At 40.0% G+C, this 17,421-nt stretch overlaps 1 protein-coding gene across 3 annotated transcripts in view; it reads right to left on the bottom strand.

Annotated features, from left to right (window-relative positions):
- The window catches only part of LOC119720572 (echinoderm microtubule-associated protein-like 4), a 53,916-nt gene that overhangs the window by 18,368 nt on the left and 18,127 nt on the right, over nucleotides 1-17,421 (bottom strand). For all 3 annotated transcript variants that reach the window (XM_038190290.1, XM_038190289.1, XM_038190291.1), the window contains exons 3-10: nucleotides 9,639-9,735; nucleotides 7,924-8,235; nucleotides 7,108-7,307; nucleotides 5,266-5,363; nucleotides 3,631-4,157; nucleotides 2,509-3,390; nucleotides 1,901-2,005; nucleotides 704-802 (exon numbers count right to left, since the gene is read on the bottom strand). In XM_038190290.1, coding sequence (XP_038046218.1) covers nucleotides 704-802; nucleotides 1,901-2,005; nucleotides 2,509-3,390; nucleotides 3,631-4,157; nucleotides 5,266-5,363; nucleotides 7,108-7,307; nucleotides 7,924-8,235; nucleotides 9,639-9,735 — 2,320 coding nt within the window. The remainder of the gene's footprint in view (nucleotides 1-703; nucleotides 803-1,900; nucleotides 2,006-2,508; nucleotides 3,391-3,630; nucleotides 4,158-5,265; nucleotides 5,364-7,107; nucleotides 7,308-7,923; nucleotides 8,236-9,638; nucleotides 9,736-17,421) is intronic.

The following is a 17,421-nucleotide window of genomic DNA, read 5'->3' as shown; positions in this document are numbered from 1 at the left end:
CTGAGAGCCACAACTCCTTCACTGTAACCTCTTTGTGAAAAAAAAATTGATAATGTAATTTAGCAAGGCAGGAGAGGTATACAAGATGAATAACAAACGACTTGTTTCTTCACTATGGCAATGTAGACACTATACACATACGTGTATCTATTTACTTGTAGAAACTAGAGCAATATTATGGATTTGGTTCTTGTGACAGAAGAGCACATTTGAACTTGTGATCAGCAGTTGAGTTACAGTCCGAGTATTGAGTCACTTTGGTCAAGTTGGAGTCCGTGTCTCAAGAAATTTGATTCAAGTCAGAGTCTGAGTCACGAGTCAGTTGCCACTGTGTACATGTACATGTAGGGAGGAGCGCATCTAATAGCAAACATTTTTATTTGCAACACCACCTAGACTGTGGTGCGGTACGGTTTGCTGTCTAGCATTGCTTCAACATCACTTTTACAAAAATATACAATAGAATTATGTTTTTAAAAGAATATTTTTTTTTAAAATGTGATGCAAAAATCACAAGTCATTAGCATCAAGTCCAAGTCATGATGGTCGAGTCTGTGTCTGAGTCCGAGTCTTTTGCTGATGTGACTAAAGTCGAGTCTGGGGCAACGAAATTGCGACTCGAGACAGACTCAAGTCTGAGTCCTGGACTTAAGCCCCACAATTGTGCAGTGATCAGACCTGTTTCCCTTAAACCCCAACATACCCTGAGAATCCATAGAGCTCTGGCTAACTATGGACTTAGTCTCTGCATCAGGGTCATGACCTCTAGGCTCGTGATCATCAGCTGGAGTGGAGACCACCACTATAAAGCCAAAATACATGTAAAAGACAACAAAAGAAATAATAACAATATCAACACTATGATATAAATATCACACTTATTGCCTTAAATGCAGGTATGCAACTGGGAAGTAACAAAGGAAGAGAAAATTCAAAGCTTTACAAGACTTTAGACAGTGCTCTTCAATTTTTAATGACTTGTGTAACGTGAAAAACCAAGGAAATCAGCTGATCTGAGCACAACTTGCATGCCTGTTAATGGATGGAATTTTAAAAAGTCAAATTATTATCAACCCAATACATTAATTGGCTTGTCATCTCTAGAAAAGTTGATATGTAGACAAATCCAGGGACAGTTTGAAATGATTGAGAACGCACAACTATTGAAGTCACTGTGGTGTACCCTGCTGACAAAACATTGTTGCCTAATTTATTAAATTATTCTAATTTATCGCATTAACCGAAACCGCCATGGACATGCAGTTACACTCAGAAAGAAGATGTGTTTTCAACAAATGCTCCAGTGACGGCAACAAGATTCATAAGTCTGCATGCTTCTGATGCGAGGCATGCACAACTTAAACCACGACAAACAATTTTGTTACCCCAGAGGGAGACACACACTGCGTGCACGTAAAGTCATGTTTTTACTATACTCTCAAGGACAATTTTGCTTTGTGTTTCCCTTTGTCCCTGTAATATAACACTCTCCCATAGACTAAGCACATAACAGTACAATAGAGGACCATTTTCAACAAAAGACCCAATGTCCGAGGACTGAAAGGATCTGTTGTTCTCCCTTTGTGTGTCGGTCCTCAGGGGTTACGTAGAACACGTACGTATCGGTTCGCAAGTGTATGGCGCAATGTACGCACGACTTCTCTCATTCTGGATGTGCATAAGCCTGTAGCATCTTTGCGTGAGCATCAGGCGCCATCGGCAGTGAGTTCGAATGTCCCTCCCAGTGGTCTCCCCCAACTCTCCCTTTGTAACCATTGAGGGGGTACTTGTGCACGGAGTCCATTGGCTCACCGAAAACACAGAGTTAAGTCAAGATTCAGATGAAAACCAATTATCAAACGTTCTCTAGGATCTTTCATGGTGATAGTACCGTACGTACCTGGATGTGAGTTCTGATTCTTGTCACTTGTTCCTCCTCTTACAGAGGTTAGGGAAGATTTCGGTTTGGGTGTCCTTACTACAGGCGTCTTCTTTGTTGATGAAGCTACACAAACGAGACATTGTGGCACACACAAAAATAATTTGAATGACAGAATGAAAGTTAAATTAATCCAATGGAAGTGATACAAAAAATTGAAGGCATCTGAGCTAGGATGCAAAAGGCAAAAGTGAATTTGTGAACTTTAATTCAAAATGTTTACAGATTCACAGCGTCTTAAATCCAAATAATTGAGATTGACTGAAAGAATTGATGAAATATTGAGATTGATTTAGGAGTCTTCTTAACATGCAGTCAGTATACATCCCATCTTAAAACAATAGACTTGAATTTTACATGTACCTTTAATACTTCAGAACTTGACTCTGACCACACAGTGTCAGGAATGATATGTACTTCTGGACTTTTCAAGTCTGTACTTGCTGGGTCTAAATGCGAGTCTGCCCACAAATCCTAGACATTAAGACTTTGTGCATCTAACAGGATTAGGGCAGAGCATATTTAAGTTCATTAATTTCAATTATTTAGAAATCCCTACATGCAATTACCTTTCCCAGTGTTCACGGCCCGACGAGGCTGCATTCTCCTCTCTCGTTCTATCTTGGCAAGTGGCGTCAGTCTTCGTGGGTTCTTTCCGTAAACAGTTCGCATTCTCTTCTCGCTCACCTCGGACGGTTTTCGGACTTTGGACTTTGTGGACGAGGACACAGAGGCAATGCTCTGGGTGTCTGCGTCTTCTTTGTCGAAGATGGAACTTGTCTCTGAACCTTCAAAGTCCTGTTTTTCTTCAATCGGGTCCTTCTTTTCTTCAACTGGGCCAGTTGCATCTAACTTGGTTGTGTCCACTTCTGCTGGTTTGCTGTCCAACTTTTCTGATGGGGCTAAGCTGATCACGTCTGAATTGTCCCCCTCCGGCGATTTCGAATTATCTGGAAGGTCTGGATTTGCAACAGAATTTGCTTCCTGTTTTGAATCAGAACTAACACTGGAGTTTTCCGAGCCGTTCAGTGTGATTTCCGAGCCGACGCGATTTATTCGTTCTTGCTCCCTTTTGAGGTATTCCTGTTCCGTTGGGTCCACATAGGGTTCACTGCTCGGAGTTTTATCGCTTGAAGGACTGACAACGTCTGCTGCTTTATCCGACTCGGCGGATGCGTTCTCCTGATGTGGCTCATTAATTGTTGGTTCACTAGTTTCGCCTGCATCAACAGGTTTGGCGCCCTCAACTTTATCCGTAGGCAGAGGCGATTTGCATATCTCGTCACTCGCACTGGGGTCCTTGTCTTGGTCTGTGGTGGAAGGTGATTGGTCTGCTGTGAGCGGGACAGCGGCTGATGATTGGTCAGCTTTGACAGGGAGCGTGATTGGATCGTTCCATGTGATGATTTTGGTTTTTCTTTGCGCTGGCAAATTTTTGACGGCTAACACATCTGAACAAGGCAGACCAAAAAGATTATGAAATAAAGGACAATAAGGGAAAGACTGGGTACCAAATTACCCAACATACATTATAATTTCATTTCATTGTACAATGTAAAACTGTCCCAAATATGGTTCCTTTTGCTTTGGGGTAGTGGTACTTGTTAATTATTTATATCATATAATGTAATGACTATTGGCTCTTAAAATTTGAACAAAATTCAGACATTTCATTTTCATTTTTACATTACCTTCATCCAGCTTAACCTCCTCTGACGTTTTTGGTTTCCCACTGTCCTTCTGGTCCTTAGTTTTCACCTTTCGGCCTGGAGAATCAGACATTTTAACAGCCAGTTTCTCCCCAACTTTTGATTGGTCCTTGACTTCTTTGGCCTTTGACCCCTGTCTACTAAGCGGGGGCTCCGGCGATCTGCTCCTTGACTGTGTTGAAGTTGCCAAACTGTTTGAGCTTTCAGTTTCTTGAGGGCTGAGTGATTTAGTATCTGAACTGGCGGTACTGTCTTTATTTTTAGTCTCCTTGGACATGGATGGACTCGGTGATCGAGGCCTTGTTTTGACGCCGACTTTCCCAGTATCTTTACTGTCTTTCGCCTTGGCATCATTTGGCGAGAGGAGCGCCGAACTTTTTGGACTTGCCGGCTTCTTGTGGCTTATCATCTGCCGCTTGTGAATGGCCGAGGAAGGCTTCTTTTTGATTTTGTACTGTTCGGCGTCAAAGTTGACACCTTTCTCGAGCAGCATCAGAAATTCTGGCCAGCTGTAAGGTTGATGGAGATTTTTGTTAGAAAAGTTAATTATTTACTCACTATTCATTCGAGTGTATTGAGTTCAGGTATTTTTAGCTACTGAAACATGAGCTAAATGCAAAACCTAATAAGATGCCTGACAGCCAAATGTGGGCGTACGATGGAGAATGCAAGGAAGCCTCACATTATTAAGTCAGTTGATAATTAAATGTGCACAAATTAAAACAAGTTTTAAATATGCCTTGCTTAATACATTCAACGTGAGCATAGTTACCCGTTTTAATATATCGTCATAAAAAAAAAAAGCCAAAAATTACACTGAAACTTGATATTCAGGCATCACATGTAGGTAAACCTTGACTTTAATATTCCATAAGACAAAACACTTTTTTTTATTTCAAGAGATGTACATGAAATAAATGTCCAGTGAACTGTATGAATGACAATCTGGAATTTTAATGACTTCTTTTTAAAGGGAAGATACAACATTTGCAAACATTAAAAAACGAAACACCTTACTGGATTGTTAGGGAATGACAGTCTAAAGCATCCTGTAAAATTGTGGCTCTTGGTGTGCTCACATTTTCAAGAAAATTTGTATTTTTCCAACGCTGGTCGGCCGACCAGCGTTGGGGAAAACTGGCTTTTTTCAAAAACTGCTTCAACATTTTCATATTTAGTTATTTCGCATTTTCTTTGCAACCGATTACACACCTTTGAAAAGGGATTCTCTGATCTTGCAATTCCCCAAAGTCAATAAATTGCTCTGTTTCATCTTAAGTGGGGTCAGGGAACCAGACTACAAGAAAATGAATGGTTTACTTGGTTTTTCCAGCATCTACAAGCCCAAAACATGAAACAAGTCAGTTTAACAATATTTTCTATAACATACTCATCCTCCAAATCCATTTATGTCGGAGAATTGCAGCAAAAGCAAATGTTGCACATTCCCTTTAAAGTCCTCTTTACACAACATACACGTATCAGGCAGCGATTGATTTTAAAGTTGCAAAAAAAATGAGAACACAACAAGGAATAAGTCTCTTTCTTAATACCTATACTTCCCAAAGACTTTGTAATGAATGCAACATGTTATCTGGTGTAACAGGGAAATAATACCTGATAAGTCCATTCTTTTCGTCGTCACATCTCCTCAGCATTGTCCTCATCAGGGCGGCACCCAGAGGTAAGTGCTGATCAAGACAAATCCGACGAAACTATCAAAACAAGAACCAAACAAAACTGACCGTTTATTGACACCAGGGAGTATCAAAAAAATTAAGCAATATTACACTGTGACAGTACCGGTACATAATTAATTTTTATTGGAATGATATCATGTTTAAAGGGTCCATGAAGAGAATTTTTCTGAGGAACATATTTTGTGCAACTTTCTACTCCTCTTAAAATGTATGACAACTATTTGACATCCCTTTTTGGTTAATTTCATTGAAAAGTGCACTTCTTTAAACATTTAATATTGTCCATGCTTTTCTGGACAACTGGGCGCTGTTGTCATGATGTCATTTCAGGAAGACACTGTTAGGTTTAGGGTTTTCTATTCAAATTATGAACCCAAACATTTGCTTATTGGAAATATTTGTGAGTCAAATTAGGTTTTGCCCTGCACTCAGGTGGGACTCGAACCCACGACCTCCTGCACTAGAAAGCAGGAGGTCGTGGGTTCGAGTCCCACCCGAGTGATTTTTTCCAACTTTCACTCGGGAGGTAACACACTGAGTATACAGTGTTTAAATGTCGGTGAAGGGCCAAACCTAATTTGATATATATCACCCCGACGCAAAATTCCATCTTATAATGTTTGTGAGGGAAGTTTGCTCACTGGCTTACTGCCACATACTGACACACTGACGAATCACCAAAGAAAAGAAAATCTATGACAGCGAAACATCCAAACTTCTGGCAACTTTTGGTGATGAAACAGCTGTAACATTGAAGTTTCTGCCTGAAATGAAATCGTCGGGTGCACCACGAATCGACGTATCCCATTTTTTTTGTGTTTTGGGGGAAAAAACGATTTAAAATTGGTCATATTTTTGTAGGCTTATTCCTTTTACTCCCTGTGTAAGAATTCAAGCTGTTTCGTTTTTGCTAGTAAATTATAGATTAAACTTTATTATATGCAATCCGTGTGCATCTGAGTTGCTTAGTTTTTAAGAAATTCAGTTCCCAAGATACACGTCATTTCGTGAAACAGACTTTTATCATGTTTATCGTATTTCATACAACGCGCGTAATAGTGGCCGTGTGCTAGATACGGGGATACGTCGGTTCATGAAATGCTAAATTCACACTTTTCATGTCGATGCTTCTTGGTGACGTCATAAGACTATGGGAATTAGCGTGTAAAGCGGCGTCTCGTAAAACGTTCACCTCGATTTCAGAGTTTTTAGAGATACACCGCAGAGCCTATATTAGTGTTTTTAGTTAATTAGAACTCAGTTCGGAATTAAACTTTGTGAGGATGAGCATTTTGATGAATAAAAACGTTTATGTCAATTTCCCCAAAAATCGAGATACGCTGGTTCGTGGTGCGACCGACGAAATCATACCTCTGCTCATGAAAATGGAAATTTACATTAGCATAAAAACCAAAAAAATGCCAAAGTACCCTTGAAAATGGCAAAACAAAAACTGAAAATTGGGTTAAATGGGACACAAAGGTGCATTTCCAAGGATTGCATTAAAAAAATGACAATGCATGATGGGCCCTTTAACTATTAGGACAGACATGTACAGTGAAAGACCACAACATAACAAGCACTGATCGACATAATGAAGAGTCCCTAATTTGGCTCCAAAATGTCATGTAAAAGCAAATTTAAAGAGAACTGACGATCAAATATTGCTGTAACGAACAACTACTACCGGAACACGTATGTTCCACAATCTTCTATGGATCCCATGGGGTTCGTTATAGCGCCGTAATACTGTCGTTACCATTTTTCTTGGGAGTGATCCTTGTCTTGAGATATCCCGCATCTGGCAGACTGAGCGCATTTCCTCCAGGTCATACTCATTGCTGGACTTGAGAGCCTTGTTGATGCTAGCCAGCAGCGCAATATCCTCAGAATCTAGCTTCTCCAGCGACTGAGATGTGGTCTGCTTGTTCTGATTGATAGCCTGAATGCTTTCTCTTCCTGCACAGACAGGGGGAAAAAACTGAATCAAAATCTGGAGGAATAAGAACCATCAATGGGCTGTATGTGAGAACTCCTCAGGGTGTCGTGTTGCACACAGTCAATGAGAATTGTAGTCGAGTCACGTGAGTCGAGTCCGCATCCGACTCTCGAGTAAATTGGGTTGAGTCCGAGTTCTAGTCATGAGTCAGTTGGTTCAAGTCTACTTTCGGGAAATAAACATTAAAATTTATTATGTTTTTAAAAACTGTTTGTGAAGGTTTTTTGATATAAAAAAGAAGACGTCAGCATCAAAACTGAGTCTTGGTGGTCAAGTCCCAGTCTGAGTCTTTTGTGACTCAAGTCGAGTCAGAGTCACCAAACTTGCGACTCAAGACGGACTTGAGTCCTACAACACTGTCCTCACTAGCAAAAGAAGTGGACTTTGATTGCCCACATGCAGCGTTGTAGTCAAGTTCATCACAATCCCTCACAAGTCCTCCAGTCCCAAGTCAAGTCACAAGTTGTTCAAATGAACTCTCTCCAAAAGCAGTCCTTTGTAACTGTTCACACACTGTTGGTTGTGTCTGGACTGATGAAAGGACTTGTGTTCACTTCAATACAGGCCGGAACTAACCTGTGCTTGCCTGGGCCTCGGCCATGTACTTCCACAGACTGTCAATATCCATGCCCCGGTCCGTCTCAAACTTGCGGACAATCATCTGGTACGTGCGGTTGGAGATCTTTATGTTGTGCTCTCCCAGCACCACCAGGGCGTCTTTGGTGGAGATGCGGTTGTCCATGCTGCTGAGGCGACGGAAGCTGATCTTGATGGCCCGCAGTCGCTGACGGCTGACGTCCTTCAGGGGCGCGCTCAGGGATTCCCGCAGTTCTTTGTCGATGTCGATGCCCTCGATTTCGGGGAGGATTGTGAATCTGTCGCTGGCAGCTTGTGATTTTTTCATATCAGACGAGGAATGAAGCAATTGTTTATTCTTCAATATCAACGAGAATATATTTGTATAAAAAGTTTTCCCAAGTATTTCATGTCAGTGTATATGAGTGAATTCCCTTTTATCTTTGTCAAATTTTATAACTCATAATGAATAATGAATGAATGAAGAAGACCTATAAAGTGCCGGTATCTACCACAGATGAGCGCTCATGGCGCTTGCCATAAAATGTCAAAATTTATACCAGCAATTAGGCCAAAAAAAAAAGTCTCCGGTTTCTGGTATGGAGCTTGCCCCAAAAGTGGTGCGGCGACGCAGCTTTTTTTTTTTTTTTTTTTACCTGTTTTTTTTTTTTTTTTGGCTTCAAATGTCGGCTGATGACTGCAAATGGTGCCCGACTAAACTTAGTGCAAATATATGGGAGTCCAGAGAGGCCACATAAATCTTATTCTCGATCATAACCCCATCTAAAAATGCGTTAAAATTGTGCAGCAGCAGAATTCCAGTCAAACCAGTGAGTTTGGCGGTTTTGAGACATCATCTTGTATTGAAAAAAAAACTTTTTCATTTTGCCGACGCGCATGGCTATGGCGACGCGCGCGCATACCAGAAACCGGAGACTTTTTTTTTTTGGCCTTATGCAGCTTACACTAATTCATAATTCATTCAACCATCGAGTGCTTGGGCAGTTTTGGGTGGTTTCGGGTTGTACAGGACAAAATAGGCAGGGTAGTTTGGGGCGGTGCAAACATATGTTCAAACACACATGAGAAAAAGGAAACAAGAAACGGCTCTAGTATTATGAAAAGAGGTCCAATAGAATTCATGATGGAAAAGATCTTGCCAACATTTCCTCACACACTCATATGGTATAGTTTGTAACAAATGTCAAGCTTAAACAAACTGTAAACAAATACATTACCCCAGTTTGTTAGCTTCAGCCTAAAATCAACCGGTTTGGGTTTGCAGATCACTGAGAAACATTGCAACGTCATTTTCCTGGTCAATATTGTATGTCGTGATTTAGGGTCCGTCTCAATTCATATCCGGGATGAGTTCCGGACAAGTTGCTTACATTGTATCGGGTATGAGTTGCAAGATGCTGAACAACTTTGCCGCAATTGAAATTATCAGTATTGGTGAGTCAAGCAGTTACTAATGAAAATTTCCCCGGAACATGTCCGGGACAAATGCAGAGCTTGTTCCGGACAAAGTGAATGATTCTACTTGCAACTTGTCTGGAAGTCATCACGGATATGAATTGAGACGAGCCCTCACTCATTCATGTATCTGCATTAGTACATTTCTGAAAAGAACAAATGTAAGAAAACAAGCCCTGTTTCACCCTAAACAATGTTTCAAGAGAAATCTGAAGTACAAAGAATGAATCATGTCTCACCCAAATCTGCTGTCGATAGTGGGGCACGTTTCCTGAAGCTGTTATTGAGACCACTGCCACCTGGTATGGCCGGCAACTGGTTCCCACCCTTCTGTTCCTATACATAGATGTTAAAAACAAAGGGGGGGGGGAGCAAACAAAACACTCCTTTAATAAAAACTCTTTTGATAATTTCTCATGTAAAAACAAACATGGACATAGTCTTCCAAGTAAAAGCCTCATTTCGAACATAGTGAAAATAGGTGATGACACTTATTTAATTAAAAGAATATTGGGATTCGAGTAACGTATCTATGAACCTACATGTACAAAAGAATCCAGGCATACAACATCTTATTGACACGCCCATATCGTACGTTCGTAACGATCTAACAAGCCATTAAAACCCTCCTATGCAAACATACATGTATGTGCCAAGTTGTCCTTTCAGTCAAAATCAATCAAGTGACTGTTTTCAACAGTTAAGAGCTCCCAGCCTACATAAAGCAGGATTGACTGGCTGCGACTGTTTACTTGATAAAGCTATGCGTTGAATGTGATTGGTAAGACAGCTGTGCCTACCAGTTGCCCGATTTTGTCTGTTGACTGAATTTGACTAGCCACAGTGCTTGCTTCAAATATGATCTGACTGTTGGTGACTAGCCTGTATGAAAGGCATGGCAGGGGAAGTGGACGGAATTTTCAACTGTTTGTCACTGTTAAAACAGTAGGATGGTTAAAATGTCTGTTCAGAACATTTTGGGGAAAAAAACCTAGTGATGTCAATGCTGAATTTCTGCAGGATTTTATCGGAAACACAAGCCACTAAACCCAAAGGAGGGGAAGAGGAGGCACTAGAGCTAATGTGCTTCCCGAAGCACGGATATCAGCCTAAATTGCCGTTTTATCGGTTTGTCTGAATACGGACTCGCACTGACCACAAGGTGATCATTGCTAAATGTGGCTGAGATCGGCAAAAGAATGTAAGAGAAACAACTATGAACATTTGACATTAAGACTGCCGAAACATTACATAAATTAGCCGTCAAGACAATATATGAAACAGTAGTTAATGCCAGTAGATTAATCCACAAAAACTCTCAAAAATTATTCACAGCAGTAGTGTTATGTATTGGCCTCCGTAGTTTTTAATCCACGGTGGAGTATCTGGCTGAACACATATATCTTTACACAGGTGGCACTGCTTCTATAACAGACCAAAAGTATGCAGTGTCAAGGCCACATAGCGATTAAGTGCAAAGTCTGTGGAGAGTGTGGCACTGTATGTCACACAACATCCACAGTATCGTGGTGGTTTGAAACCTTCCCAGAATTCCTATGTGTTTATATTGTTTTTTATGTGTGTTTGAAAAATGAAAAACTTGAAATAACTCAACAACAAAATAAGTCAGGAATATGAAATTTGAGAATTAGAGATAAAAAAATACACTGAACAGGGCTGCAAAGATTTAAAATGTAAAACAGCTTTTTATTTTTTTTCATAAAATGACCCCTACTGACCAATAGGTGACCACTGGCCAAATTCTGTGAACAACTTTTGTGAGGCTTGGTCTAAAGATACAACTGACCAAGTTTGACATCAATTGGGTCAAGACTGTGGGAGAAGAAGCATTTTGTAAATATTCATTAAATGACCTCTAGTGCCCCTTTAATGACCAATGGCCGGATTTTACGAACATGGCTAGGTAGGGCATGTGACAAGGTTTAATTTGGCCAAGTTTGTTTGAAATCGGCTGAATAGTTTAGGAGTTATGGCCATTTTTATATTGGTCACGTGACCGTTTGCCCGAAGAAAGAAAGAAAGAAAGAAAGAAAGAAAGAAAGAAAGAAAGAAAGAAACTAGAGCTAATGTGCTTCCCGAAGCACGGATATCAGCCTAAATTGCCGTTTTATCGGTTTGTTTGAATCCTGACTCGCACTGACCACAAGCTGCGCTAAATGTGGCTGAGATCGGCACAAGAATTTAAGAGAAAAAACTATGAATATTTGACATTAAGACCGCCGAAACATTACCAAAATTAGCCGCCAAGACAATACATGAAACAGTAGTTAATGCCAGTAGATTAATCCATAAAAACACTCAAAATTCACCACAGCACTCGTGTTATATCCGGCTGAACACATATATCTTTACACAGGTGGCACTACTGCTATAACAGACCAAAAGTATGCAGTGTCAAGGCCACATGTAACAGCGGTTGTGTGCAAAGTCTGTGGAGAGTGTGGCACTGTATGTCACACAACATCCACAGTATCGTGGTGGTTTGAAACCTTCCCAGAATTCCTATGTGTTTATTTTGTTTTTTATGTGTGTTTGAAAAATGAAAAACTTGAAATAACTCAACAACAAAATAAGTCAGGAATATGAAATTTGAGAATTAGAGATAAAAAATACACTGAACAGGGCTGCAAAGATTTAAAATGTAAAACAGCTTTTTCATTTTTTTTCATAAAATGACCCCTACTGACCAATAGGTGACCACTGGCCAAATTCTGTGAACAACTTTTGTGAGGCTTGGTCTAAAGATACAACTGACCAAGTTTGACATCAATTGGGTCAAGACTGTGGGAGAAGAAGCATTTTGTAAATATTCATTAAATGACCTCTAGTGCCCCTTTAATGACCAGTGGCCGGATTTTACGAACATGGCTAGGTAGGGCATGTTACAAGGTTTAATTTGGCCAAGTTTGTTTGAAATCGGCTGAATAGTTTAGGAGTTATGGCCATTTTTATATTGGTCACGTGACCGTTTGCCCGAAGAAAGAAAGAAAGAAAGAAAGAAAGAAAGAAATTGGACGATCACAGTATATCAGCGTGCTCCGCACGGCTGATATAAGAACTAGAGCTAATGTGCTTCCCGAAGCACGGATATCAGCCTAAATTGCCGTTTTATCGGTTTGTCTGAATACGGACTCGCACTGACCACAAGGTGATCATTGCTAAATGTGGCCGAGATCGGCAAAAGAATGTAAGAGAAACAAACAACTATCAACATTTGACATTAAGACTGCCGAAACATTACATGAAATAGCCGTCAAGGCAATATATGAAACAGTAGTTAATGCCAGTAGATTAATCCACAAAAACTCTCAAAAATTAATCACAGCAGTAGTGTTACTTATTGGCCTCCGTACTTTTTAATCCACGGCGTGAGTATCTGGCTGAACACATGTCTTTACACAGGTGGCACAGCTGCATGCTATAACAGACCAAAGGAATGCAGTATCGCGACACCACTTCTGTGGTTATGGGCAAAGTCTGTGGAGAGTGTGGCACTGTATGTCACACAACATCCACAGTATCGTGGTGGTTTGAAACCTTCCCAGAATTCCTATGTTTTTATATTGCTTTTTACATGCGTTTGAAAAATGTAAAACTTGAAATAACTCGACAACCAAATAAGTCAGGAATATGAAATTTAGGAATTAGAGATAAAAAAAATACACTGAACAGGGCTGCAAAGATTTAAAATGTAAAACAGTCTTTGGATTTTGTTTCATAAAATGACCCCTACTGACCAATAGGTGACCACTGGCCAAATTCTGTGAACAACTTTTGTGAGACTTGGTCTAAAGATACAACTGACCAAGTTTGACATCAATTGGGTCAAGACTGTGGGAGAAGAAGCATTTTGTAAATATTCATTAAATGACCTCTAGTGCCCCTTTAATGACCAATGGCCGGATTTTACGAACATGGCTAGGTAGGGCATGTGACAAGGTTTAATTTGGCCAAGTTTGTTTGAAATCGGCTGAATAGTTTAGGAGTTATGGCCATTTTTATATTGGTCACGTGACTGTTTGCCCGAAGAAAGAAAGAAAGAAAGAAAGAAAGAAAGAACTAGAGCTAATGTGCTTCCCGAAGCACGGATATCAGCCTAAATTGCCGTTTTATCGGTTTGTTTGAATCCTGACTCGCACTGACCACAAGCTGCGCTTTTATGGCTGAGATCGGCAAAAGAATGTAACAGAAAAAAACTATGAATATTTGACATTAAGACCGCCGATATATTACAAAAAATAGCCGTAAAGACAACACATGAAACAGTAGTTAATGCCCGTAGATTAATCCATAAAAACACTCAAAAATTCACCACAGCAATAGTGTTATTTATTGGCCTCTGTATTCTTTAATCCACAGTGGAGTATCTGGCTGAACACATTGCACAGGTGGCACTACTACTGCTGTAACAGACCAAAAGTATGCAGTGTCAAGGCCACAAAGCGGTTAAGTGCAAAGTCTGTGGAGAGTGTGGCACTGTATGTCACACAACATCCACAGTATCGTGGTGGTTTGAAACCTTCCCAGAATTCCTATGTGTTTATATTGTTTTTTACAGGCATTTGAAAAATGCAAAACTTGAAATAACTCAACAACCAAATAAGTCAGGAATATGAAATTTAGGAATTAGAGATAAAAAAAATACACTGAACAGGGCTGCAAAGATTTAAAATGTTAAACAGTTTTTGAATTTTGTTTCATAAAAAGACCCCTACTGACCAATAGGCGACCACTGGCCGAATTCTGTGAACAACTTTTGTGAGGCTTGGTCTAAAGATACAACTGACCAAGTTTTACATCAATTGGGTCATGACTGTGGGAGAAGAAGCATTTTGTAAATATTCATTAAATGACCTCTAGTGCCCCTTTAATGACCAGTGACCGGATTTTACGAACATGGCTAGGTAGGGCATGTGACAAGGTTTAATTTGGCCAAGTTTGTTTGAAATCGGCTGAATGGTTTAGGAGTTATGGCAATTTTTTCATTGGTCACGTGACCGTTTGCCCGAAGAAAGAAAGAAAGAAAGAAAGAAAGAAAGAAACTGGACGATCACAGTATATCAGCGTGCTGCGCACGGCTGATATAAAGAAACTGGACGATCACAGTATATCAGCGTGCTCCGCACGGCTGATATAAAGAAAGAAACTGGACGATCACAGTATATCAGCGTGCTGCGCACGGCTGATATAAAAAGTGGGCTTTAAATAAAAAATGGAGTTAGAACACCACTACTGAACGAAATAAAAATAAAATTCCTACATTAATAACCAAAGGCTTATATTGGCATACTGATATAGTAAAGATGTAGTATATAAAAAGAATGGCCTTCACCTTTTATTAACTCCTTCCAACCTAATCTAGATAATGGCCAATAAGGCAGTTGGGGAATTATGGTTAATCCCCTTCAAAGAAAGACAACCTATGCCTCGCCAGCAAAAATGGCATGTGGCATTAAATTATTAATAATTAAAGCAACCTATCAAACAAGAGCATTAACAGAATGAAATTTTCGAGGTGGTACCACACTCGCGCGCATACATGCGTTCTTAATGGGGCGTGCACGCATTTTGGTAGCCCTATTAGATGAAGGAGCCTGGAGTGCGTGCGTATTACCAGCGCCACCTGGTGCCACCATAAGACAATGGCTCTTGCGGAATTAGTCTATATTCATTCATGTAGTGCAGACTCCGTGCATGAAGAATTGACGGCACTTTTTGACCACTTTCGAGAGCTCAGTGGATGGGACACATAGCATGCGGATACTTGTTCGCGCACGTACCGTATGGCGCAAAGTACGCATGACTAATTATATACTGAATGTGCACAAGGCCACAGCGTCTTCACGTGAGCCTCAGGTGTCATAGGCAATGCGTTCAAATGTCCTACCTAATGGTCTCCCCCAACTCTTAAACACAGTGTCCAATACTCAAATACTAAATTTTTCAAAAATGGACAGCCCTAATTTCCTGAGCAGCAGACTATACTCCAAGGATCAAAAAGGGACGCTTCTTTTTACTGTACCATAAGTTAGAACATTCAACATGTGTTTCATATATGTACCACTAGTCACCAAACACAACAAAATGCAAAATTGCCAATGTCCATTTGTTGGTAGAAATGCGATAAAGTCCATTTTGTCACCTTTTAGAATCCCACCCTTTCCTGGCTGCCCATCTATAGTCAGTTTCGACAGCTGTTATCGTTAAACACAATTTAAGAATACACCAAAGCAAAAAAAAAAAAAAACACCATGAAGTTTAGAAACAGCTGCTTTATTGTTTTTACTCTTTAATTTTTAAAGTTTCCTAACCGTGCAAATTGTTCCCTTTTTCAAAATGGATATATTGCATTTTGGAAATAAACTCGCTTACATTTCTCCAAACTTTCCCCTGATCAAAATACAAGTAAATTTGTCCTCAAAACTCTTTAGTACCACAACTCCCCTCCCTGCCCCAAAATAAACAAACAAACAAACAACCCAACAAAAACAAAAAAACCTCAGAAACAAAACAAACAAACAGAACCAAAAAAAAACGCCTTGACATGTGTCATTTTGGGTAACAAATCGGGGATACCTTTCCAGCCCCAAAATCGTCATGAAACTGGCACCACAAGATTGTTTTCTTCCTTTTCATTGGATATTACTTGCGCATTGCCAATTGACCTATCACGGTAGAATCGCTTCAACGCAGCTTATGAAATATTGTCCAATTGCATGATATACAAATCGACGCGCAACGCACACAATCTCAGACAAACAAAACTCAACGTACAAAATTCCCTAGGGCTATCAATGGGCGTGGCGACATGCCAGCAAGCAACAGGTCAATGTATAATAATAATAATTCATACATTTATATTGCAAAAAATTCCATATGAACTTGATCAAATGTGCATCACAATTATTATCCCTGTTCATCAAGAATGAGACCATTTGTTACGCAGCAGCTCGAGATCAGCGCAATTTGGTCTCCACCAAGCACAGGTACCCATTTATACTCCTGCATGGAGAGAGGCAATCGTAGTAAAGTGCCTTGCCCAAGAGCACAAGCACCATGTTCCCCGTCAGGGTTCGAACCCATGTAAGGATTTATTTACACAACCTGTACCATCAAACCTGGTACCCCTGTCTACATCCCGACAGCAACCTTAACTACCATGCTTTACTAAATGGGACAACTCCCTTATTTATTCTGAGCAATATGATTCACTCCACGTTGTTACCAGGGAAACAAAGAGGACACTATTTATTTATTTACGGTTTGGGACGGTGGATGACTGCATTTCTCATGACCTGCATTAACCTTGCTTTAGAACTAAACTTGCATCTAAGGAAATTTAAACAACCTCTTTAGAGATAAAACCAGCACTCATCAATAAGTAACTGAGGGTTTTAATTTTGATCAGCAACTTGTCTTGTGCACGCACAACACACGTTTTAAATAATGTACATGCATAGATATGCAACTACAGTAAGTCTTTCTTGGAGAATATAGGCACAGAGAGGGGAATAGATAACAAAACAAATGAACCGGCCTTTAGATGGGCTTGGGCTTGATTGATTTTGACTGAAAGGACAACTTGGCACAGAATTGCATGTTTGCATAGGAGGGTTAAGGCCTAGGTTAGAGTTGTACCAAATATTTAAAATTTGCTGTCACTGAAAGTATTTTATTTTGTCGTTTCAAACTGGTCTGAGGCTCTGAATGTAACATCCGTAATTGCCCACATGTGTCCCTTCAAGCACCAAGGAATGAATGACATCACAATGGAAAACATTTGTATACATGTACTACATGAGCTTTAAAATGTGTTAGTCAAAACCATCAACTCTTTGGAAAGGCCACACCATAAGAGTACTATTATTGGTCCATTAAAATCCGCAGAGCAATGTACTTTGCCAAAAAAGCCAAAAATCAAACAGGAAATCACTAATTAAATCGAGCATTAAAGTCAGTTAATTAATGACCAGTTTTCTGCTTATTATCAGAGTGTTTTCA

The sequence above is a fragment of the Patiria miniata genome, unplaced genomic scaffold (genome assembly GCF_015706575.1).
Source record: "Patiria miniata isolate m_02_andy unplaced genomic scaffold, ASM1570657v1 HiC_scaffold_9, whole genome shotgun sequence".
Classification (NCBI taxonomy): Eukaryota; Metazoa; Echinodermata; class Asteroidea; order Valvatida; family Asterinidae; genus Patiria; species Patiria miniata.
This window is presented reverse-complemented; position numbering and strand designations above follow the sequence as displayed.